This window comes from Rattus rattus, chromosome 5, assembly GCF_011064425.1.
Source record: "Rattus rattus isolate New Zealand chromosome 5, Rrattus_CSIRO_v1, whole genome shotgun sequence".
Taxonomy (NCBI): Eukaryota; Metazoa; Chordata; class Mammalia; order Rodentia; family Muridae; genus Rattus; species Rattus rattus.
Window position 1 is genome coordinate 134,944,379 of NC_046158.1, and position 25,516 is coordinate 134,969,894.

Here is a 25,516-nt window from a genome sequence, read left to right on the forward strand (position 1 = left end):
ACTCCCTGCCCTCACCGTGGTACCAGGTGGGTGATGAGGGCTGAGGGTGGGTGATGAGGGCTGAGCATGGGTGATCAGGGCTAGGTTTGTAGCTGGAAAGGCAGGAGAGCACCCATCGGTGGGCCCAGGTCCTCAGTACCTATCAGAGGATGCCCTATGTCTGGAGGTGTGCAGTTTCGAGCTCACCCAGGGACTCACCCACTATCAAGCCTTGTGGGTTGGAGGATCAGACCCCAGTGTGGGTCCTGGTTCCTGAGTTTCTTTTCCATCTCGCAGGGCCTGCTGCCTCGGATTGTCTTGAATCGCTGTCCCGATTCTCAGGTCCCCCTCTTCCACCTCTCAACACCATGATGGATATGAATGAACTTGGAGAATCAGCCTGCTACCTCCGCCAGGGCTACCAGGAAATGATGAAGGTGCACACTGTCCCATGGGATGGTAAGTGAGAGCAGAGAGGGACCCAGCCATGGAGAAGTCCAAGGATTCAGACTAGGAGTGAAGAGGGCAGACTTTCTGCTTGATACGACAGGGCCACGGTGGCCTGATACCTGGGTCTCCCCCGCAGTTTCTGAGTGCCAGAGGCTAAAATCACAGGGACGGTGTGAGTATGCTTGTGTGGCCAGAAGCGAGGCTGGGTTTGTTCCTCTGTAAAATGAGACAATGTCACCTTGCTCTTGAAGTCTCTATGAAGACGCAGGCTGGAACCTGGGACCTCTGATGTGAGACTGATGTGTGCAGGTGGCCTTCGTGTCCACGAAACCTGCACTGAATTTATTTTTAGTGCTTCCCATAGAGCCAATGCCACTGTTGATTAGGGACAGGAACAAAGGCTACTATTTATGACTTGATTGGCTCATAGTACAATAATAACATAGGCAATGCGTGTCTGGGGCTTATGAAGGGCCACACCAGAGCTGCTGGTTTGTGTTGTGTGTGTGTGTGTGTGTGTGTGTGTGTGTGTGTGTGTGTTTGTGTGTGTGTGTGTGTGTGTGTGTGTGTGTGTGTGTGTGTGTGTGTGTGTGTGTATCTTCTCAATAATCCGGGGAGATGGGAACTGAAGTAGATCCAGATTCAGTGACGTGTAACGTCTGGAGCTGTACGCAGTACAGTGCTCAAGATGTATCGTGCTTAACTGGGCGTGGTGGTGCACATCTTTAATGTCCGCACTCAGGAGGCAGAGGTAAGAGGAGCTTGGTGAACTGGAGGCCAGTCAGAGCTACAGAGTGAGAACCTGTCTCAGAAGGAAGGAGAGATGTCTCCTGCTTGACCTGACATTCCGCTATTGTTATCTTTCAACCGTTTTCCTTCATTTAAGTTTTTAGCATGCAGAGTAGAGGATTCCCTTCCAGCTTTTAAATGAAAATTAATAATTAATTAATTAATGGAGCCTGGGTTGGAGCCTTATTCTATGAATAGTTCTGACCAAGGAACATGGCTAGCGACTGTGAAGGCAGGGAATGGGACTTGCTGTCTACACGAGTCCACATTTTATCACCATAAAAATGCGGGCTCCCCGAAGCTCTAGAGTGAGCTGACCAGTCAGGAATGAGCAGAGGACAGAGGTACATCTCCTGGCTGACTGTGTCCACATCTTCTGTGAAATAGGGAAGGTACAACCCACCGGAGAGTTAGGAGCCTTATACTGAAGGGATGCCCTACATGCAGCTTCTTACGGCCTTTGCATTTGTGGAAACAAGCCCAGAGAAAATGAAGGTTTCCTGGGTAGCCAAGCTGAACCTAGGTGTGAAGCATAGACTGTTATTTCAATCAGTTCATTGGAGATCTTTAGGGATCATCTCTGCCCTGGGTTTGGATGAGTCCACACTGGAATGTCTATTTCCTGTCCCAGTGGGTGACTTGGGAGTGGAAGGGGGTGGGGATTATCGCTTGAGCATAGAAATCCCATGGGACACTTGGAGGTCCTCTCAGAATCTGATTTTTTTTTTTTCAACCCAGGCAAGAAACGGGTCTGGGTGCCTGATGAACAGGATGCCTATGTCGAAGCTGAGGTCAAGACTGAAGCTACTGGAGGCCGAGTCACTGTGGAGACCAAAGACCAGAAGGTTGAGCTTTCCCCTTCCTTGAGATTAACCCCTCTGACCCTAGGTGCAGCTCCTGGACAGCTGGATCCACAGAGAGAATGAAGCGGACTGGTGCATGGGAGTGTGTGGGTAGGAGAGAGGAAAGGTCAGGTGACCCATCTCTGTTCCTCACCGTGTGACACATCTCCTCGGAAGGTGCTGACAGTGCGTGAAACGGAAATGCAGCCCATGAACCCACCCCGCTTCGACTTACTGGAGGACATGGCCATGATGACGCACCTCAACGAGGCTGCAGTGCTGCACAACCTGCGCCAGCGTTATGCTCGCTGGATGATCTACGTGAGCCCCGGGCAGGGACGGCTCAGCGGTGGGCGGGGCCACTAATGGGCGGGGTCTAAGGGCCGGAAGGAATGGCGTCTGGAGAGCTAGGCTAGAGGGGAGTTGGAAGTGAGCTCTGGGGCTGAAAGAGCAGAACTGAAGAGTGGCAAAGGAGAGGGCTAGAGGAACAAACTGTAGGTAAATGAGGGGGCGGCCTAGAGCGATGACTTGGTGATGTCTAGGGTCTTGGAAGCAGAGGCAGGGCCGTGTATGGGGCCTAGCTGCCTACTTGGCACCTCTGAAGGGTCGATAAAGGGTTCTGCGGCTCAGGCTGGAACAGGAGAAAGGACCTTGCATGGCATATCTGGAGGCTTTTTGAATATTGCAGGGGTCATGGTGGGCCTGGGAATAGGAACTTGGACATCTTTCTTCCCGCCCCCAAAAGCTCTGTCTGTGAACTCTCTCCTCAGACATACTCGGGCCTCTTCTGTGTCACCATTAACCCATACAAATGGCTCCCGGTCTACACAGCTACTGTGGTGGCTGCCTACAAGGGCAAGCGCCGCTCGGAGGCCCCGCCTCATATATATGCAGTGGCAGATAACGCCTACAACGACATGCTCCGCAGTAAGAGCCACCTCCCTCTCCACCCCTCAGCTCAGGGTGGCTTCTGGTTAGGACCCTCTCCCCTTCCCTTCCCTTCCCTTCAGCACTCCCTCCTTTGATACTACCCTAGCTATTCTGCCTTTTTAGTTTGGAAGTCCCACTTGGTCTCTCTCACTGGGTGTTTGGGTGGTGGCAACTATGTCTGCACCTTAGATGATCCAGGAAGCCCACCTATGGTTAGTCCCTCACCCTAGCTGACACATTTACTCTCTTTCCTTTCTCTAGACAGAGAGAACCAGTCCATGCTGATCACGTGAGTGGGGCTCTGGGCATCAAGTGGCGAGTGATAGCCACTTGATAGCGGTGGTCGGGTGAGGGGTGGGGGGATCAAAGCTAATTCTCAAGGTTGGATCCAAAGTGCTTAGGTCAGGGCCGTTACCTGGTGGAGCCAATGTCCTCCCTGGCTCCCTGTGTGTTGGGGGGAGAGGGGAGGGAGTAGAAGGCAGGTATTCAAACATGGGTGTGACCCCAAGCTCCTAGTGTCTCTCCTGAGATCTGGGCATCTCCCACCTGGTCCTTTGGAGGCTCTAAATAGGTCCTTTGGAGGTTCTAAATAGGTCCTTTGGAGGTTCTAAATAGTAGGTTCTAAATAGGTCCTTTGGAGGTTCTAAATAGGTCTGTCTCATCGCTGCATCTCAGCCCTCATCCTTCTCTAGCCTTCATGGGAAAGGTCTCCATCTCCGATGTACTGAGTCATGTCCAGTCAGGCCAATACACACACATGCACACAGGGGCCACATGAGTGCCAGCACACACACCACACACACACACACACACACACACACACACACACACACACACACACACACGAGTGGTTATTAAGACCAAGCCCTCTGAAGCCAGACCGTGCTGGATCCAGGCGCTCACACTCCCGTATCTTGCTGTGTGCCTCTGGGCCCCCGAATCTCACCAATACAAACAGAGCAGCCTAGCCTGCCACACAAGACTGCCAGCGGTTAAGTCTGTTTAAATGCGAGCCTTGCACAGAGCAGAGGCAGGCCCAGAGCTTCTGAGGCCCATTTCCTTACCCATAAGACGATCGTGTCTACCTTCCGGGGCCTCCTCATGGAGGTGGGGTACCTGACATGGCTCCCGGAGCTAAGTCGGTACTGGGTTTTCGGTGGTAAGTCAGCATCGTCATCTCAGAGAGTCTGTACCTGGGAGTTTGGATCTGGGGACACTGAGTTGGGAAGAGATGGTGGGGAGGGTTGAGGTTTGGGGGAGGGGGCTGGGAGAATTAGGGAGACCAATGGGCTTTAGTGACAGATGTTTGTGTTGTCCAAGCGGAGAGTCGGGGGCCGGTAAGACGGTTAACACCAAGCGGGTCATTCAGTATTTTGCCATCGTCGCTGCCCTGGGAGACGGGCCGGGCAAGAAGGCAGTAAGACTTGCCCGCTTGGGCGCCAATCCCTACTGCTTCCCCCTGTTTTCTTTTTCTTTTTTCTTTCTTTCTTTTTAAAATTGCAACCTCCCAGAGCCCCTCCCAGAGCCCCCCAGCCCTGCCCGAGCCTCCTACCTTGGTGAGAGACTCTGGCCTGAGCAAGGCTCAACCAGAAAACCCGTGGCCACCTCCGTCACTGTGTTAGGCCCGAGCCAGACCCAGGCCACAGCTCCCGGATGTTTTTGCATGTGTGTGACTTTTCCAGTGTGACCTTCATAATTTTTAAAGAGTTTACCAAGTAGGGTGCTTTTATCCGGAAGTGATTATTTTCTTGGCCCACATTCATCGAGGTCTCTGTTACCCGCTCCCAATGAGTGGAGCAGGCTGATCCATAGACATTAATTACCCAGCGCCGAGGGCCCTGGGAATTCTTGACAGTTACATGGCCCGTGGTTTTGATAAGATTTTTTTTTTTTTTTTTTTTGTGAAACTTCTTAAACAATGGAGGCATGGTGGTTTTTGTTGTTTTTAATGTGACTGTCCCATCCCTGGCCCACAGGCCAGCTGTCTGTGGCTTCGGCTGACCCCCACACATCTACCAATGTGAGAGGACCCAGGCTCCCTCTGAGCGGCCTACACTCCTGGTCCTGTTGAGCCTTGCTTTACTCTGGGGCAATTTTCTTCTTTTTTTCTTTTCTTTTTTCCTTCTTGCTGTGTTTTCTTTCTTCTTCTTTTTCTGTTTGTTGTTTGTTTTGTTTTGCTTTTGATCTTTTGTCCCACCCTTCCCCCATCTCCTCACTTGATTGCCTTGATTTTGGATTTCGTTTGTTTTGGTTTTTGGTTGCAGTCATAGTTTTTGTTTTTGCTGTTGGCTTTTTGATATTCTTTCTTCCCTTCCTTTCCCACCATTTCCCAAGCCCTGAAAGGCCTTTGAGGATACTGTAGACAAGTAGGATAACCCTATAACAGGAAAAGCCCAAAGCTGAAAGGAACACAACTGGAAGGGCTGAGGCAGGAGAGTACCTACATAGGAAGGGGCTTTGATTCTGGAGTCAGGGCATAGGGGCAGCTCAGCAGAAGGTCACCCACAGGATTTGGGAGCTTCAAAGCTGTACTAATTCCCTCCCCTTGAGCTCGGATTTGGCTAACCTGGACAGAAAGAGTCTTGAACAAAAGCAGCTGATGAGTTGCATATGGAGGGCATAGGAGGAGGAAGGGGCAGAGATGGCAGAAGTCGCTGCACTATCCAAGATCAGGGAGGTCTTCCCAGAGGAGGAAGAGCTTGGCAGGCTGCTAAGGAGAGAGGACTCTAGTCAGGCTCCTTGTGTGGATGTGGACAATGAAGAGGTTCCTGAGGAGGCAGAGACAGGAGACCCTAGTGCTGCCCCCTCCCCAAGCCCTCTAGATGATGCTTGCTTCCCCTGTCTAGCATCTCCCAGCTAATCAGCTGATCAGCCCATGAGCACTAGAGGTATGGAGTCCTCCAGGGGAGAATGCTACGATTAACATTACTAAATATTTGGGTGACTAATATACACTGTCCCACTACCATCCCAATGCCCCACCCTTACTCTGAAGACCTCACACCCTCTGACATTTTCCTTCTCCCTCCAGCAATTTCTGGCAACAAAAACCGGGGTAAGTAAAGGGCCCAGCTGGGGGCAGACAACCTTTATGGGGTCCTGGGGATGCCCACTTCTCCTTACGACCAGAGATTCCATGGGCTGCTCTGGCCCCTCATTCCTGCTGCCACCAGGGCACCCTTGAGGATCAAATCATCGAGGCTAACCCTGCCATGGAGGCTTTTGGTAACGCCAAGACTCTGAGGAACGACAACTCCTCCCGTTTTGTGAGTGGGCACACTCGGGAAGTATGTAGCTGGGGGTTGGGGGGAAAGGAGTCAGTTCCAGGAGGGCCCTGGTGGTAGGGACCCTCCACAGGACTGAGGGTGGCATGGTTCCTCTGCTGCAGGGCAAGTTCATCCGCATCCACTTTGGTCCCACTGGGAAGCTGGCCTCTGCGGACATTGACAGCTGTGAGCCTGGGAGAAGGCAGGGGAGGTGTGGGAGGAGGAGCGGCTGCACTGAACTAATTCTTTGGCTTCCCTCTGCTCTGGCCATTTCTCTCCATCTTCCCACTTAGGTCCACTTTACCCATCAGACTGGCCCCCCGGTCTCTACTCTCCTGCTCTGTCTATGGTCTGTAGTTGACCATCTCCTGTCCCTGCTTCTAAGCTCCTCTGAGGAGCCAGGGAGAGGACTCATGAGTACAGCCTTGATGTGCTTTACAAAGACCAGAGTTCAGACTCCCCAGAACCCATGTAAACACTGGTGGCCCACGTGTAATCCCAGCCCTTGGGAGGCGAGAGACAGGGAGTCTTAAAGCAAGGGGCACAGTGAGATAGCTTAATCAGTGAGCTCTGGGTTCAACTGAGAGACGTCTGCCTCAATATATACAGTTAAGAGCAATGGAGGAAGACACCAGGGACCCCCACAGAGACAGCCACAAGTCCCACACAGTGACATAGATACTGGGAAGGCACTTTCCAGTGTAGGCCTGCTCGTGCACAGACATGGGGACCTCCACACATGGCCCTGCCTCTCGTGGCTGCCACTTCCCTATCCCTGCACCATACTGGGGTCTTTGCCCCAGGGAAGAGATAAGCAGGCTAGTACTCCTTTTTCTGCAGATCTCCTGGAAAAGTCTCGCGTGATCTTCCAGCTGCCCGGTGAGCGTGGTTACCACGTCTACTACCAAATCCTCTCCGGGAAGAAGCCGGAGCTGCAGGGTGAGGATCAGGTTGGAAGGTCAGATCCCAAAGACCCTGCCTGGCCCCTGTCAGGCCAGACCCTGGGATAGCTGTTCACCCTCTCTGCAGAGGGACAGGGTACCTCCACTCTCCTGGAAGCACAGCCTGTTTGCCCCCTACCCTCTTCTCTTACTGCTAAGCCCTCTTTTGCTTTTTATTTACTCTTTTGGTAGTGATTGTTACTGGGGGTGCGTGCACCTGTGTGTGTGTGTGTGTGTGTGTGTGTGTGTGTGTGTGTGTGTGTGTTCTATGCAGGGTTAAAAAACAGGCCTCTTAGCTCTATTGTCCTGCCAAGATTGCAGCCGCCCATCCTGAGACTAGAACCCCCACCCAGCACCAAGGGAACCCAGGGGTAATCTACCCGCTCTCACTGTTGAAAGCCCTCTGAAGGCAAAGCATCCTCCCTTGTCCTGGTATCCAGCCAGGACCTGGGGTAGAGCTGACTACAGTCACCAAAGGTCACAGCGGTCAAAGAATGAGTGAGTCTTGTGAACTGAGGGGCATTCCCTGGAGAAAGAGACTCATGCCCAGACATGCATATGAACTTGAAAAACTAAAGGGGGCTGGGCTTGGTGGCACGAAACTTTAGTCTTAGTACCCAAGAATCAGAGGCAAGCAGAACTCTTTTTTTTTTTTTTTTTTTTTGGTTTTTTTTTTTTTTTTTTTTTTTTTTTTTTTTTGGTTCTTTTTTCGAGCTGGGATCAAGGGCCTTTGAGCTCCCTAGGCAAGTTTGAAAATCCCCAACCCCCGTTTTTTTGTTTATTTTGTTTTTTTTTTTGTTTTTCCACATGGAGAGGTTTAATGAGAGAAGAGTGGACCAGAAAGGTCATGGGCTGGAGGGGGTGGGGTAGGGGACAAGAACAGCCAAGAACAAAGAGTGTCAGAACTAGTTTGAATAAATAGTTCTAGTCCAAGGGTTATGTAGAGACCTGTCTAAATAAAATAAAATAAATATGCTAATAAATAAAATAAAAATGGAAAAGAGCTAAGTACTACTCAGTGATAGAGAACACCTATCTAGGAGGCTCAAAATCCTGAGTTCCATCCCAATCACGCATACGCACACACACGTGTGCACACACATGCCTGCACACATGCACACTCGCACATATACTCTCACACACTCACACATACTCTCTTTCTCACACTTATGCAGGCATGTACACATGCATGCATGTGCAGACATGCACACTCCTATTTCACTCTCACATATGTACACGGGCACGCACACATGCATCTACACATGCACACACATTGACTCTCACTCACACACTTGAGCACACATGCACACACTCACATTCACACATATACTCTCATACACTCGCACAGTCTTATACACGCACACACATTCTCTCTCACACTCACACAGCTGTAAAAAAGAAGCGGCCAGAGGGCCATGCCTGCAATTCCAGGACTTAGGAGCTGCAATCAAAGGATTGTGAATTAGGGCCAGCATGGGCTACGTAGAACCTGTCTCAAAAGACTAAATAAATGAACGTAATGATGAAATAAACCAAAAGCCCCGTGTGTGGATCACAGGGACCAGAAGCTCAGGTTAGAGAGAAGCCCTGGGAAGGCTCAAGACTCTTGCTGTGAGAGACCCCTCTCCTCCGGCCTCCTGGTGGGATAGGAGAGGGAGGGCAGCTGAGAATTTAGCCTGACTCACCTCCTGGGGTTCCTGTCCACAGACATGCTGCTCCTCTCCATGAACCCCTATGACTACCACTTCTGCAGCCAGGGGGTCACCACCGTGGATAACATGAACGACGGGGAGGAGCTTATCGCCACTGATGTATGCTCCGTGGGGGGAATGGGGTGGGGTGGGCGGTGGGACCAAGCCGGTGTGTGAACATGCGCACTGGGGAAAGACCGGGAAATAGGATGAGTGGGGTGGTCCTCGGCGAGACTCTCTAGGACCCCATACTTTCCTGAGCCTGCTTTGTTCTCCTACTCAGCATGCAATGGACATCCTGGGCTTCAGCGTGGATGAGAAGTGCGCATGCTATAAGATCGTGGGCGCCCTCCTGCACTTTGGCAACATGAAGTTCAAACAGAAGCAGAGAGAGGAACAGGCTGAGGCAGACGGCACTGAGAGTGAGGACCTCTAACCTCAGCCTGACCAGGCCTTTACCCTGGACGCTTACCCATAATTCTCATTAACCCCTGTTTATAATCTTTGATCTCAGTGTTCTCTGTTCCTGTCTGAATTCTAGACCCTCCTAAGGGTGACAGTCTGCAGGCCCTGATTCCTCCTAACCTTCCTCTTCAAACCCCCAGGCTGTGACAATCCCTGACCCCCCAGGGGCCCACACTGTTGACCTCCCTCTTCCTTATCCAAACCGTGTTCCCTACCAGGTGCCGACAAGGCTGCCTACCTGATGGGGGTCAGCAGTGGAGACCTCCTCAAAGGTCTTCTGCACCCCCGGGTTCGTGTGGGAAACGAGTATGTGACCAAGGGCCAGAGTGTGGAGCAGGTGAGAAGGCTACAAAGGCTCGCTCAGGGAGAGCTGAGGAGGAATTCCTCTCTTGTCAGGTCCCCACCCAACCCCGCCTTCCTGCATCCACAGGTGGTATTTGCTGTGGGGGCCCTGGCCAAGGCTACCTATGACCGGTTGTTCCGATGGCTGGTATCTCGAATCAATCAGACCCTGGACACAAAGCTCCCCCGTCAGTTCTTTATTGGGGTCCTGGATATCGCTGGTTTTGAGATCTTTGAGGTGAGAAGAGCTCTCAACCACAGCACGGTCCTATCTGAGGCAAAGGCAGATGCGTGGGTGTGGGGGACCACAGCCCTGCTCTACGCCCCCGAAACCCCCTTCCCTGCCCTCCAGTCCGCATCCACAAGGAGCCTGCTAACTGGGGATCTGCGCCCATAGTTTAACAGCTTCGAGCAACTGTGTATCAACTTCACCAACGAGAAACTGCAGCAGTTCTTCAACCAGCACATGTTCGTGCTGGAGCAGGAGGAGTACAAGCGGGAGGGCATTGACTGGGTCTTCATCGACTTCGGCCTTGACCTGCAGCCTTGCATCGACCTCATCGAGAAGGTCAGGCCTAGAGTGGGGATGGTGCCGGAAGTTGCGCATGCGTGCGTGCGTGCGTGCGTGCGTGCGTGCGTGAGTGCGTGAGTGGGTGGGTGGGTGCAGGCCTGTATGTATCAGCTGTGTATCAATGTGTGGTTGTGACTGAAGTGTGAAAGTATGAATGTGGCTGCGTGGCTGTGCACATGGGTGTGCATGGAGACATTTGGGTATAGGTGAATAGTGTCATGAGGCAGGTAAGAGGGCCAGTGCTGTGGGCAGCTCTGCCATTCACCAGGTCCTTGTGCAGAACTGACTCGAGGACTACGTGCATTGGATTGTAACACATTGCATATGCTTCCCCACTGCACGGAGAATGGAAAAAGAAATTGGAAAAACTGAAAATAAAGAGGGGGGCTCCCTCTGAGCCTCCCACAACCTGTGGCTTAGCCTCGAACTAGTTCACCCCAGATGCTTGGCCCCAGGCATGTGTGTTTCCTTTTTGTAATCACTACATGTATCTATTTGCTTTGTGGATTGACATGTTGTAAGCATGTATCATGGCATGTGTGGGGTCAAGGGACAATTCAGGAGTCATTTTTCTCCTTCTGCCTCATGGGTCCTGGGGATGGAAGTCAGGTTGTCAGGCTTGGTGACATGTGTCTTTTCCCACCCAATCATCTTCCCAGTCCAGTACGTATGGTTTTTATGGATACAGTCCTAATTTGTAGCATGTTTTCCCTCTGAACATGCATTTTTAATGCTGTGAAAAAGCCAGACTGGACCATGCAGCAGGCGACTCTCAGCCTCTGACTGCTGGGCATTTAGGTGGTTGATTTTTTGTCACTGAGCTAAATAAGCCCTGAAATCATTTTTGCCATTCAGTTAAAAGTGAAGACTTGGACCATGCAGAGGTCTCAGCCTCTAGACTGCACCATTTAGAAGATCTGGTTTGTTCCTCTCCTCATAACATTGGCAAATTATTGCCATTCAGTTAAGAAGTAACCCTAGGTTTCAGGGTTCCAATTTCTCAGTGGCCTCCATGGGCACATAAACTCATGCAGGCATATATGTACACACACACATACACAAAAAATAAATGCATAAAAAAAAAAAATATACATATGCATACACAATATAATACTGGAGGGTATACACAGTATTATACACCAACACATGTACATATCTGGTCATTCCTATACCATAACAGGCAAATCATAGCTGCAAGTAACCCTAGTTTCCAGGTATCCAATTTCTTCTGGTCTCCATGGGCACATAAACTCATGCATATATACTGTACATATACATACACATACACATACACATATACTTATACATATACATACACATGTACATATACTTATACATATACATATACTATATATATACTTATACATGCACATACACATATACATATACAATACACATATACATATACATACACATATACATACACATACACATATACATATACAATACATATACATATAGCATACACATACATATATACATACACATACAAGTAAACACTTGTTAAAACAAGAAACATAGATTTAGTAAAATGCATGATCCCTGTTTCTAATGAGTGTAGACTCAGTTAGCTTAAAAAAAAAAGTGTGTACATGTGAGCCACGATGCTAGTTAATAGGGCACAGAGATGCCAGTCTGTCCTATAAACATAGGGAGGGAAGGGGATTGGGAGTCAAGCCACAAACTCTTCTCTCCTAGAAGGTGGGTTCCTGTGTATACACACATGACTGAGTTCTCCTGTGTATGGCTGGCTTATGGATCTGAAACAGCTCCCAGAAGGAGTTAGACTGGAGAACAAAAGTCTAAGGGCCCAGCCAGTATGGTCTAGCCTGGCCCTTCAATCTTGCTTCCTGTTCCCAGCCTCTGGGCATTCTGTCCATCCTGGAGGAGGAGTGCATGTTCCCCAAGGCTTCAGACGCAAGCTTCAGGGCCAAGCTCTATGACAATCACTCTGGGAAGTCACCTAATTTCCAGCAGCCTCGTCCAGACAAGAAACGCAAGTACCAGGCTCACTTCGAGGTGGTCCACTACGCAGGCGTGGTAGGTGCTCCCTGGAGCTCCTCATTCAACCACTGTCCTCTTTCCCTCCTCAGGGTCACCACCTGGGTCACCACTTTCCTTCGTAGGTACCTTATAGCATCGTGGGCTGGCTGGAGAAAAACAAGGACCCCCTCAATGAGACAGTGGTCCCCATCTTCCAAAAGTCACAGAATAGGCTCTTGGCCACCCTCTATGAGAACTATGCAGGTTCTTGCTCCAGTAAGTACTGAGGGACAAGCTGGCCATTTCTGGGGATCCACAGAGTCATGTTCCCTGGCTTGATCAATTCTCATTATCTCTCCTAGCCGAGCCCCCCAAGTCTGGGGTGAAAGAGAAGCGAAAGAAAGCAGCATCATTTCAGACGGTGTCTCAGCTTCACAAGGTGAGGTCCAGACTGGGGACCCAGCTGCCCCGCCCTCTGCAGGCTGCCACGCCCTCTGCAGGCTGCCCCGCCCCCTGCAGGCTGCCACCCCCTCTGCAGGCTGCCCCGCCCCCTGCAGGCTGCCACGCCCTCTACAGACTGCCACGCCCTCCTTGCTCCCTGCCGTCCCTGTCTTGGGTGGGCAGCTGTTAAGACTTGCAGTGATGTTTAGCTCCTCTCCATGTGAACATCACAGCAAGTCTGTGCTGCTGCCTGCCCCCATGCTGCCTGGGTAGGGCTCGGAGAAGGGGGAGCCATGGGAGGGAGTCCTGGGGGGGGGTAGTAAAGACTTAGGTGGTGGGTGGGGTGGGGCAAGAGTCATAAGGTGCATTTGGGCTTGTCTGCCCAGTCCCCTCTGGTCCCTATCCACTGCGGCATCCAATTCTGGTTCTCTGCCCCTCCCGTGCCTCTCCCTGCTCTCCCCACTCCCAGGAGAACCTCAACAAGCTTATGACCAACCTGCGGGCCACACAGCCCCACTTCGTCCGTTGTATCGTCCCCAACGAGAACAAGACTCCAGGTGGTGTCCCTGGGCCAGTGAGGATGGGGGAACCGGAAACATCTTAGGCTCTCACCTTGCAGGGTTTGCTCAGTCTCTAAGTAAGACCTGGGTAGGGACCTAAAGGCATGTCCGTACATTTCTAACCGCCTTCTTCCACTCCCACCACATCCAGGGGTCATGGATTCCTTCTTGGTGCTACACCAGCTACGCTGTAACGGGGTCCTAGAGGGGATCCGGATCTGCCGCCAAGGGTTCCCCAACAGACTACTGTATGCTGACTTCAGGCAGCGGTGGGTGCTGGCTGCCTCAGCCTCCTCCCGCTGCTCTTAGATTCCATGGAGCTTGAGGGGGTGGGAGAGACATGTTGGAGACTGAGGGACAAAGAGAGGCTTTGGTCCCCTTTGGAAGCAAGCATCTCAGTCTGGAACTGTGTTAAGGAAAGAAGTGAATAGACTTGAGGTAAATGTGGAGACAGAGGCTGCTATACGGGATAAGAAAGGGTTAGCCTGTGGTTACTCCCAAGTCTCAGGCCTGAGCTACTGGATAAGCGAAAGAAAGCAGCATCATTTCAGACGGTGTCTCAGTTTCACAAGGTGAGGTCCAGACTGGGGCCCCAGCTGCCCAGTCCCTCTGCAGGATGCCCTGCCCTCTGCAGGATGCCACACCCTCTGCAGGCTGCCCCGCCCTCTGCAGACTGCCACGCCCTCCTTGCTCCCTGCCATCCCTGTAAACGATGCTGCTTTCTTTCTCTGAGCGCTGAGCATAAGTCAGGATGTTTAGATTGGGTGCGTAGGGGGTTTGAACATGCCCAGTTAGAAACGCCTCCAGTGGATGTCTAGAAAAGAAGGAATTAGATTTATTATTCTGGACCTTAGGTAAGCAGACCAGAGGATATAGATTTGAAGATTAAATATGGGTTTGTGTGGGCTGATGCCTGACAGGTAGTGAGTGCTCCAGCAATGTCCTCAGCTCCCTTCCCACTTCCCTTGGTGGGTTTGTTAAACTACACTTGTCCTCAGCTGCTTCCCCTTCTACAAGTAGCAGGGGTCACCCACCCTTCCTTTATAAATTAGATATCTATACAGTACATGTGGGCGTGTGTACACAGAGAGCTTGTAGGTCTGGTTTTCATGTCACTATCAGTCTAGGGAATGGTTCCCTGTCTCCAAAGATTCCAAAGGTTCTGCCTCATCTTTGTCTGTTGTTTTAAAGCAGGGGATTGCTAGGTAGCCCAGGCTAACCCCAACCTCTCAGTATTCATGGGCATTGTGTCTCACTCCTATAATCCTAGCACTAAGGCAGGTGGGCAAGAGGTTCACCAGGGCTGTGAGGCCAGCCTGGGCTACATAGTAACTTCTAGGGCAGCCTAGGTTACAGAGTGCAACATTCTAAACACAAAAGTCAAAAGAACTCCCGAGATTTGACAGATGGTTCACTACAGGGCTTGCCTTGAAGCATGAGGACCTGGGTTTGAGTCCCAGAACCAACTAAAATGCTGGGCAGGGTGGTGCACATTCATTCTCCCAGTGAAAGAGTTCTGAGGCTCCAGGCCACCCAGTGAGTTCTAACTGATGCATTCCAGGCAACCTGTCCCAAAGGAAGGAGACTACGTTCATGAGGATAGCCCTGAGGCTGTCTTCTGGCTCCCTTATGCATGTGTGCTTGTTCCTGTCACATAAATTTAAAGCTAAACCCGTGCTGGAGAGGTGACTTAGTGGCTAAGAGCATTAGCTGGTCTCCCCGAGGACTCAGATTCAGTTTTTAGCACTTTCTTTGTGACTAAAAACCATACGTCTAGCAATGTGTGAGTCCAACTCTGGGCCTTTAGCGCCCTCTTCTGGTCTCCATTAGTACATACATGCAGGCAAATCACTCATACAGAATTAAACAACTCTCGGTCTTTCTGCCTCGGCTTCCTGAATGCTGAGAACATGCATGCGCAATCCCGGTCAGCACATCACTACTGTTGTTTATTGTCTGTAAAACCACGGTAGCCCAGTGACCCACACCTCCAGTTTGATGAGTCCCCTAGCTCTGCTTTCCTTTCACTGCATGGCCACTGCCCACCTGTACAGGTGTATAAGTGGACATGCTATGGAATCCTTGTTCCCTTTGAGTAGGATTCTCAGGTGTGTCTTTATTTTGTGATATGGTACAGTACAGCACTGCATTATGTTTTTGCCTTGAAGAAATCACAAAAGTACCATGTTCTTTCCAAAAACCACATCTATTTGCTAAACCCGCTAAAATGCACTTAAGTCACCAAGCCCACTTTTGAGACAGAATTGGGCCAGTTAACCAAGCCAACCTCAAAGATCTTCCTGTTTCTGCTCCCCAAATGCGGGGAATTCAGGTGTATGCCACACCCCTCTGCTGAGGTTTGTACAGAGCGTGCTGTTCCCTCAGGACGGCAGCACTCTTCCCTGACATCTTGTGTAGCATATGTCCCTTTGGAACCTCAACTCTGAGAGGTCAGGAAATCACAATTTTCTTGCTGCTGCTCCTGGCTTCCCATGGTCAGTAGCCTGTACCCTGTCCCATCCATTGCAGCGTCTTCCTGATCTCCTAGGTACCGAATCCTGAACCCCAGTGCCATCCCAGATGACACCTTTGTGGACAGCAGGAAGGCCACAGAGAAGCTGCTGGGCTCTCTGGACATTGACCACACCCAGTATCAGTTTGGCCACACCAAGGTTAGGGTGTACCGGAGTTAGGGCTTAGCCTGGGGGCGTGTGGTCACCCTGGGCAGAGATCCCACTCGGCTGCACCCCTACCCTCAGGTGTTCTTCAAGGCTGGGCTTCTAGGCAACCTGGAGGAGCTCCGGGACCAGCGTCTGGCTAAGGTGCTGACACTGCTGCAGGCTCGGAGCCGGGGCCGCCTCATGCGTCTGGAGTACCAGCGCATGCTGGGAGGAAGGTAGCTGCGGGCGAGGGATGAACGGCGAGGGTGGGAAGGGATGGGGACTAGGCGTGACCACTGTCTCAAGGCTTGATGGTAACCCAACCCTGCCATGCTGCCTGGGTTGCTCCCCCTCCATGGCTGGTTGGGGTGAGGTTCTGGGTCTCATCACCTAGCCTTAGATTTTACACTTCAACATCGGGGTGAGGGCCAGAGTCATGGCTCAGTAGGTGAAGGTACCTGCTGCCCTACCCAATGACTTAAGGGACCTACATGGTGGAGAGAGATATCTGACCTCCACATACATGTCTTCTGACCTCCACGTATGTGCTGTGGTGTACGTACACATGAACATTCACACACACACTAAAATTAACATGTTTTTAAAAGTTAGGGTGAGAGCAGCCTCTCCTCTGCGTGTCCAGAGCATGGCCTGGAGAGTAACAGCATTCAGTGCTGCCCAGACTCTGAACCATGATCCGATTTATCACTCTCTTGGTTAAAGCAGAAGACAGCCTCTCGGGTGGGTATGCTCAGCAGAGGGCCTGAGTCAGGCAGTCTGCCCACAGGCCTGGTAGCTAAGCCGTCCTCAGACACTTGCAGAAGCCACCCTGGGCATTTGGAGGTGAATCTGGGGCTGCTCCCCGACTCCCCTGCTCTGGAGGACTGCTAGGAAGCCTGTGGAGAGAGGACACAGAGCCTCTAAGGGGCAGAGCCAGCCGCCTCACAGGAACTGTCTCTCCCTAGGGATGCCCTGTTCACCATCCAGTGGAACATCCGGGCCTTCAATGCCGTCAAGAACTGGTCCTGGATGAAGCTCTTCTTCAAGATGAAGCCACTGCTGCGCTCAGCACAGGCAGAGGAAGAGCTGGCAGCACTGCGGGCAGAACTGCGGGGGCTGCGGGGGGCCCTGGCTACAGCTGAGGCCAAGCGGCAGGAGCTGGAGGAGACTCAAGTCAGTGTCACTCAGGAGAAGAACGACCTGGCCCTGCAGCTGCAGGCAGTGAGTGTGACAGGGGCGAGAACATCCGGGTGGCCCGAAACCTTGGAAAGCAGACTGTGGCCAGGGCAGCCCTGGAGTGATCTGGGCACTTCAACCTTCTGTGCTGTCTTCCTATTCTTGAAATAAATACCCGGAGAGGAGGCTCAATGTCTGCCCAGCCTTCCCTGCAAGTTCAGGGACACACGGATCTTTGAGGCAGAAAATAGGGTCATATCCAGAGGGCAGGGGTCAAAGTCTGGAACTCAGGGTTGGGGATTTAGCTCAGCGGTAGAGCACTTGCCTAGTGAGCGCAAGGCCCTGGGTTCGGTCCCCAGCTCCAGAAAAACAAACAAACAAAAAAACAATACAAAGTCTGGAACTCCCCAACACAGTTGTTTTTAATTTATTCTTATTCTATGTGCATCGTTTTGTCTACATGCGTGTCTGTGTGAGGATGTCGGATCCCTGGAACTGGAAATACAGACAGTTGTGAGCGGCCATGTGGGTGCTGGGAATTAAGCCGGAGTCCTCTGGAAGAGCAGCCAGTGCTCTTAACCACTGAGCTGTCTCCCCAGACCCTGCCCAGCATAGGTTCTGAATGTCACTTGGACGCCAGCCCCAGGGTGACAGTTATAAAACACCCACCCAGCCTGGGAAACCTCCCTCCCACGCAGCCGGCAGTGAGGAAACATCTCCCCCGGAAATGGTCTTCGGTGCTGCTCCCTGGTGGGCACAGATGGACTTGCACCCAGCCACACCACCTCTCAGACAGCCGCAGCTTAGCAAGCGAGCGCACAGTGGGACTTCCGCGGGTGGCTCTTTAACCGCTCCTCCCCATCTCCTCAGGAGCAGGACAACCTAGCGGATGCGGAGGAGCGCTGCCACTTGCTCATCAAGTCCAAGGTGCAGCTCGAGGCGAAGGTGAAGGAGCTGAACGAGCGGCTGGAGGATGAGGAGGAAGTGAACGCTGACCTGGCCGCACGCAGGCGCAAGCTGGAGGATGAGTGCACGGAGCTCAAGAAGGACATTGATGACCTGGAGCTGACCCTGGCCAAGGCTGAGAAGGAGAAACAAGCCACCGAGAATAAGGTGTGGCAAAGGCCTGAGCAGGGGGCCGGTTTTGGTGTTAGGCAGCTGCAGGGTCCCCTCCTGGCTCTGAGTGGGCACCTGCCATGTCACTGAGTCAGGCCACAGTGCCTCTCGAGAGCCTCTGTCTTCTGGTCTGTCAAGTGGAGCTGCCAGCCCTTACCTCATCAGGGTGACTAAGGATTTGAGTGTAACTAGACTTTGCTAAGCATACACTATAGGACCCTGCACACAGTAGGTGCTTAGTAAAGGCTAGTAATTATCATCTGTCCTGGACTGCAAGCTTGTTGGAGGGGGGCAACCTTTCCCAACTGCGAATCCTTCTCTCACAGAGCCCCGTGGTTGCCCCCACTGTGAGTATTGACTCTGACTCGAAAGAGGAACATAAGGCTTCTCTGGGTTCTTAAAGGTGGGGGCAAGGCTGGGACGAGGACCCACCTCTCTGAATACCTGTTGATATTATAAATGGCCGCCACCCACTAGCGTTTTTTTTTTTTTTTTTTTTTTGGTTTTTTTTTTGGGGCTGGGGACCGAACCCAGGGCCTTTTTCTTGCTAGGCAAGCGCTCTACCACTGGGCTAAATCCCCAACCCCCCCCCCCTGGCGTTTTACTCTGAGCCAGGCACTGTGCTCGGGTATGAGTCCTTCACCCATGAATCCTTTACCCAGCTCAAGGAGGAAAGGAAAGCTGTAGGCAGGAATGGCGGAGGCTTAGGCTAGCGGCCTTCCTGCACCCTGCGTCCGGCTGCTCAGACCAGCCTGTGGGGAGCAGTGTCCTCAGTGAAGTTGGGCCCTGACACAGGTGAAGAACCTGACAGAGGAGATGGCTGCCCTGGACGAGTCCGTGGTCCGCCTGACTAAGGAGAAGAAGGCGTTGCAGGAGGCTCACCAGCAGGCTCTGGGTGACCTGCAGGCTGAAGAGGACCGCGTGACTGCGCTGGCCAAGGCCAAGATCCGGTTGGAGCAGCAAGTGGAGGACGTGAGTTGGAGTCTCTGGGGGGGCTGTCGGGGTGGACAGTCACCTTGGCTTGCTCGAAGCTGAGCCCTACTCTACCCCACAGCTGGAGTGCTCCCTGGAGCAAGAGAAGAAGCTTCGCATGGACACAGAACGTGCCAAGCGCAAGCTCGAAGGAGACCTGAAGCTGACGCAGGAGACAGTGACGGACACCACACAAGACAAGCAGCAGCTGGAGGAGAAGTTGAAGAAGTAGGTGTGGGCCTGATGGCCTCTCCTCGGCCCTGTTGCTGTGGGGAGGATACCAGGGCAGAGGTCATGTCCCGCCCTCTGTGGACCAGGCTGAGGACAGCAGGATCGAGGCTCCTTCAGGGCCTCACAGGAGGGGGTGGGCAGGTGGATAGCAGGTAGGGCCAGGGCTGGCTCATCCCACCATGTGCTCGCAGGAAGGATTCAGAGCTGAGTCAGCTGAGCCTGCGGGTGGAGGATGAGCAGCTCCTGGGGGCGCAGCTGCAGAAGAAGATCAAGGAGCTACAGGTATGCACCGTGGCAGTGGGGACTGCCATGGGTGGCCCAGGCCTGCTCCAGGGGCTCACGGACTCGGTACCATTTACCCAGGCGAGGGCTGAGGAGCTGGAGGAGGAGCTGGAGGCGGAGCGAGCAGCCCGCGCCCGTGTGGAAAAGCAGCGAGCTGAGGCAGCCCGAGAGCTGGAGGAACTGAGTGAGAGGCTGGAGGAGGCTGGTGGAGCCTCTGCCGGGCAGCGTGAGGGTTGCCGCAAGCGTGAGGCTGAGTTGGGCCGGCTGCGGCGGGAGCTGGAGGAGACGGTTCTGAGACACGAGGCCACTGTGGCTGCCCTGCGCCGCAAGCAGGCTGACAGCGCGGCCGAGTTGAGCGAGCAGGTGGACAGCCTCCAGCGGATCCGGCAGAAACTGGAGAAGGAGAAGAGTGAGCTGCGCATGGAGGTGGATGATCTGGGGGCCAGCGTGGAAACTCTGGCCCGTGGCAAGGTCTGCCTCCTTCCTGCCTCGAAATCAGTTTTGACTCTGTACTGACCCTGCCCTCTGCCCTCATGACAATACACCACCGCGGCATTGACCTCCTGACCCCTGAATGCTTAACCTGGTGTCTAACCCAGCTCCACAGCGGTCCTGACCGCTAACCCTGAGTGCTCAGTTTCCTTCCTTGGCCCAGCTTGTTGACTCACACCCAAACCTCAGCTCTTCCAGCAGGAGTGTGACCCCAGCTCTTGACTCCTGAATTCAGACGTAGCACCTGCGCAACGCTCACTGTCGTTGTCCCAACGTTGACCCCTCCCCCACCCCAAATCCTGACTCTGTCCCCAGCTCACAGCCCTTGGGATGGGTTCTGAGACTCCCACTCCGTGTCAACAGTAGGAACCCAGACCCTGACCCCGGAACTCTGGTCTCCTTTGAATCTCTAGTCTCATGCCCAGTGTTCTAGGTCCCAGTCCCAGGTCCCGGTCTCTTGACTGGCAGCCCCTGGACCCTGCCCTTGGATGCACAAACTTGTCTTGACCTCTGACTCTGCGATCCAGGCCAGTGCAGAGAAGCTGTGCCGGACCTATGAGGACCAGCTCAGCGAGGCCAAGATCAAGGTGGAGGAGCTGCAGCGGCAGCTGGCTGACGCCAGCACCCAGCGGGGGCGGTTACAAACGGAGAACGGTGAGGCCTGGCTTTAGCTGGGCTGTGCCAGGTAGGGCTTGGGTGGTTTGCCTCAGCCGACCGACCGGCCTGCCCGCCCCTTCACCCGCAGGGGAGCTGGGCCGCCTGCTGGAGGAGAAGGAGTCTATGATCAGCCAGCTGAGCCGCGCGAAGACCTCGGCCGCTCAGAGTCTGGAGGAACTTCGGCGCCAGTTGGAGGAGGAAAGCAAGGTGGACGACACTGGCGACGGTGGGGCAGGGAGGTGGGTGCTGGGGCCAGTAGCTGGGATTGATGCCGACCGAGGCCACCGGTGTCCCTGCAGGCCAAGGGTGCGCTGGCTCACGCAGTGCAGGCTCTGCGGCACGACTGCGACCTCCTGCGAGAGCAGCATGAGGAAGAGTCCGAGGCGCAGGCCGAGCTGCAGCGGCTGCTGTCCAAAGCCAACGCTGAGGTGGCACAGTGGAGGAGCAAGTATGAGGCGGACGCCATCCAAAGGACGGAGGAGCTGGAGGAGGCCAAGTGAGTAGCTGGCATCTTGAGCACGGGAGAGGCTCGGGCCTGTACGCCCAGTGTGTGGCAGTGGGGACTCTGCGGTCCTTGCCCCAGGCTCCCTTGGTACATAATAGTCCACCCTGCCCGGTCTGCGGTCCAGGAAGAAGCTGGCCCTGAGGCTGCAGGAGGCAGAAGAAGGCGTAGAGGCCGCGAATGCCAAGTGCTCCTCCCTGGAGAAGGCCAAGCTGCGACTGCAGACAGAGTCCGAGGACGTGACCTTGGAGCTGGAGCGGGCCACCTCAGCCGCTGCTGCACTGGATAAGAAGCAGCGGCACTTGGAGCGGGCCCTGGAGGAGCGGAGGCGGCAGGAGGAGGAGATGCAGCGGGAACTGGAGGCGGCGCAGAGGGAGGCTCGCGGTCTGGGCACCGAGCTCTTTCGGTTGCGGCACAGCCATGAGGAGGCGCTTGAGGCTCTGGAGACACTCAAGCGGGAGAACAAGAACCTGCAGGGTAAGACCTGAGGCCCAGAGCTCTCGAGGGTCAGCTTGGACTTGGGTGAAGGACGTAACCTGGAGCAGAGCAGAGGTGAGGGTGAGTCCTCAGGGCTCTGCTCACCCTGCAGAGGAGATCAGCGACCTTACAGACCAGGTCAGCCTCAGCGGGAAGAGCATCCAGGAACTGGAGAAGGCCAAGAAGGCGCTGGAAGGGGAGAAGAGTGAGCTGCAGGCTGCGCTGGAGGAGGCTGAGGTCAGGGCTGGTCACAGGGGTGGGTGGACTCTGCTGTGTGGCTCCCTAGCTTCATTAGTCCTCAAATACCTGCCGAGGCGCCTTCTCCCTCCACACTGCTTGATCAACACCTCTAGGGGGCGCTGGAGCTGGAAGAGACAAAGACTCTGCGGATCCAGTTGGAGTTGTCCCAGGTCAAGGCAGAAGTGGACCGAAAGCTGGCGGAGAAGGACGAGGAGTGTACTAACCTGAGGTCTCTGCTTATGGTGGCACACAGGACAGACTAGCTGTCCCGGCTACAGGGTTAGAGTGTTCCCATTCCAGAGGTGACCCTCCACAAGATGCTCAGGGCCAGAGTTCAGTCCATGCCCTTCTCGGTCTCCAGTGAATGAACTTTTTTTGACAAGTCACAAGGGGCTTGAAAACAGAGGCGATTCACTTGCTCCCCAAATGGGTTCCAGCTCTGTGGGTCCCTGAGCGTGCCACAGGTAGTGCCTGACTTCCTCCATTCCTGTAGGCCAAGCTTGCCCTCACGCCACCTTCTTACAGGCGCAACCACCAGCGGGCTGTGGAGTCCTTGCAGGCCTCCCTGGATGCCGAGACTAGGGCCCGCAATGAAGCACTGCGTCTCAAGAAGAAGATGGAGGGGGACCTCAATGACCTGGAGTTACAGCTGGGCCACGCAACCCGCCAGGCCATGGAGGCACAGGCAGCCACGAGGCTGCTTCAGGCCCAACTCAAGGAGGAGCAAGCAGGGCGTGATGAGGAGCAGAGGCTGGCTGCCGAGCTCCGCGAGCAGGGCCAGGCCCTCGAGCGCAGGGCTGCACTGCTGGCATCTGAGCTGGAAGAGCTTCGGGCCGCCCTGGAACAGGGCGAGCGCAGCCGAAGGCTGGCTGAACAGGAGCTGTTGGAGGCCACAGAGCGCCTCAACCTACTGCATTCACAGGTGGGGGATGGGCCAAAGATGTTAGAAGGATGGGGATGGGGGGCAGAGCCCTGCTGGCTAGCTGAGGCTCTGCTCCCCTCAGAACACAGGCCTCCTGAACCAGAAAAAGAAGCTGGAGGTGGACTTGGCCCAGCTGAGTGGGGAGGTGGAGGAGGCTGCGCAGGAGCGGCAGGAAGCTGAGGAGAAGGCCAAAAAGGCCATCACGGATGTGAGGCTGGTCCAGGGTTGGGGATGAGTGTGAACAGAGATCCAAGAGTGCCTCCTCCCCACTATGCTGTTTCCTCCCTACAGGCAGCCATGATGGCTGAGGAGCTGAAAAAGGAGCAGGACACAAGTGCACACCTCGAACGGATGAAGAAGACCCTGGAACAGACAGTGCGGGAGCTGCAGGCTCGCCTTGAGGAAGCAGAGCAGGCCGCACTCCGTGGCGGGAAGAAGCAAGTGCAGAAGCTGGAAGCCAAGGTGTGTGCAGCCTTACCAGTCCCTCTCCCCTGCAGGGCTGGCTAGGGCTGGCTGGGCTAGCAGGGAACCCCGTCCTGTCCTGCAGGTGCGGGAACTGGAGGCAGAGCTTGACGCAGAGCAGAAGAAGCACGCTGAGGCCCTCAAGGGTGTGCGCAAACATGAGCGCCGGGTCAAGGAGCTTGCGTACCAGGTGGGTGGTAGGGTCCACCCCGGGAGGTGGCACTGGAGCTAACCCTGTCCAGGCAAACCCTGAGAGCCCTTTGCTTGTCCAGACTGAGGAAGACAGGAAGAACCTGGCTCGCATGCAGGACCTAGTGGACAAGCTGCAGAGCAAGGTCAAGAGCTACAAGCGTCAGTTTGAGGAGGCGGTAAGCACACTGGGGTCCAGGTATCTGGGCCTGCTCAGCACAGTGGTGAGATGCTGTCAACTGCAGGGCTTGCAGCCAGGGAAGCATCTGTAGCAAGCTCAACTAAAGGCAGCAGCCCATCCTCTCAACTCAGGGACCTCTATGGCTGCAGCACGGATCACTTACAGCTATGGACCGGACTGAAAAAGTGAATGGTTCTTTCCTCAGCGTAGGCATGATGGGCATGCGGCCCCTTGAAGGACGGTCTCCACTTTGTTTTCCCTTATGGGTTCTAGTAAGGGGAGGCTGGTGACAGGAAGGGTGGAGGGAGGACCAGAAGTCAGCTTCTTTTGGGGGTGGGAGCAGGTGGCCATTTTAGTTACCGCTGGGAAACAAGGCCCTGCATACGCCTCTAGGAGCAGCAGGCCAGTACCAACCTAGCTAAGTACCGCAAGGCCCAGCACGAGTTAGACGACGCCGAGGAGCGGGCAGACATGGCAGAGACCCAGGCCAACAAGCTGCGGGCAAGGTCCAGGGATGCCCTGGGTCCCAAGGTAAGGTGGCCACTGTGGGGTGGACACTGGGGAGACACGCACGGTGACCTAGGTCAGCCTCTTTCTCATCTCTTAGCACAAGGAGTGAGAGACTCCAGCTCTGACGAGGGATACCCCGTGCTCCTGTTGTCTTTCCACCTGCCACTCCACAGAGCTCTGGAACCCCAAATAAACACCACATCTGCAGCAGCAGCCACTGTCCTGTCCTTATTGCTTATGGCTAGAGGAGCTGGGAACAGAACCTCATGGACAAAGTCAGGCCCACGTCAGTCTTTAAAATAAAGTTCTTTAATAGTCTCCATTTAATTGGTTTATTTGCTGTTAATAAACTGGCAACACAGGAGGAGCCAAGGGTAAGCTCTCAGCCAGGCTCCCGTGTCTGGGCTCAGGCAGGCACAGGCACTCCATGCCCCAAAGGGATGGAGAGAAAAGGCCCCCCACTTCCGGGGAACCTCCAGGATGAACACAGTGGCCAATGAGCAAAGAACCAGAGGAGCTAAAGGAAGACAAGGGAGGTCGGGAGGAGAGATGGGTAGACCTGGGGAAGGCAGCATTCTCCGGTGCCCAACCCTGCCCAGGGCTCAGGAGCTCTGCCTGTGCCCTGAGGCCAGGGAGGCTTGGCTCACAGGGGTCTGCATCTTCCTTCCATCGTGGGACTGATGGGGGGAGCTCGGGCAGAGATGGTTTCCATGTTCCCTTTCTCTGGCAGGCCAGGGCTCCAGGAGTGTGAGGGAAAGGTGGGCATGGTGCCATTGTCCTTACCCTGGGGACAGTGAAGACACAGGCTCCCCAATGGCCTGGGCCCTCAGACCCAGGAGACAAGAACTTGTAGGATGTTCCTTCCACTGAGCCTGCACCTGAGCACCCGGGGTAGACAGAGCACTGGGGAGGCAAGAGAGGGACAGGGGTGGGCAGAGTGCGTGGCGTGTGCACCCTTGCTCACTGCACTCGCCCCGGCCCAGCAGCTTCTCGAAGCCTGGCTCAAGGTCACTCCTCAGTGAAGTCTCTGTCTATGTCCATGTAGGGCTCTTCAATGTAGCTGACCAGGGCAGAGGGCGACTGGCGGTCTGGGTTCAACAAGATGGACACGGTCTCCTTCCAGTATGAGAAGCTGATGCAGGAGCTCTGAGTAAAGAGCGAGAAGGGTTGGGAAGTGTGGAGGGCTTGGGTTCACAT

The 25,516-nt window shown here is 54.1% G+C and overlaps 2 protein-coding genes across 2 annotated transcripts in view; one reads left to right on the top strand and one right to left on the bottom strand.

Annotated features, from left to right (window-relative positions):
- Positions 1–347: 347 nt before the first annotated feature.
- On the top strand, positions 348–24,639 carry Myh7b (myosin heavy chain 7B). The gene is made up of 41 exons (XM_032904553.1): positions 348–438; positions 1,957–2,063; positions 2,238–2,381; positions 2,831–2,987; positions 3,252–3,279; positions 4,311–4,407; positions 6,022–6,045; positions 6,164–6,256; positions 6,379–6,442; positions 7,097–7,195; positions 8,905–9,008; positions 9,172–9,310; positions 9,572–9,690; positions 9,784–9,933; positions 10,093–10,263; positions 12,127–12,306; positions 12,393–12,525; positions 12,612–12,688; positions 13,160–13,247; positions 13,402–13,519; positions 15,799–15,922; positions 16,010–16,146; positions 16,876–17,131; positions 17,957–18,199; positions 18,998–19,174; positions 19,257–19,402; positions 19,597–19,687; positions 19,769–20,158; positions 20,707–20,833; positions 20,925–21,043; positions 21,136–21,332; positions 21,466–21,815; positions 21,928–22,052; positions 22,169–22,284; positions 22,581–22,977; positions 23,060–23,185; positions 23,269–23,439; positions 23,525–23,629; positions 23,712–23,807; positions 24,203–24,340; positions 24,417–24,639. Exons 1-41 carry the CDS (start codon positions 348–350, stop codon positions 24,426–24,428), a joined length of 5,826 nt encoding a protein of 1,941 aa, XP_032760444.1. The 3' UTR covers positions 24,429–24,639.
- Positions 24,609–25,516, bottom strand: part of Trpc4ap (transient receptor potential cation channel subfamily C member 4 associated protein) — a 71,011-nt gene continuing 70,103 nt past the window's right edge. Inside the window, exon 19 of the mRNA XM_032904545.1 lies at positions 24,609–25,465. Within this exon, the coding sequence (XP_032760436.1) occupies positions 25,328–25,465 (138 nt within the window). The 3' untranslated portion in view covers positions 24,609–25,327. The remainder of the gene's footprint in view (positions 25,466–25,516) is intronic.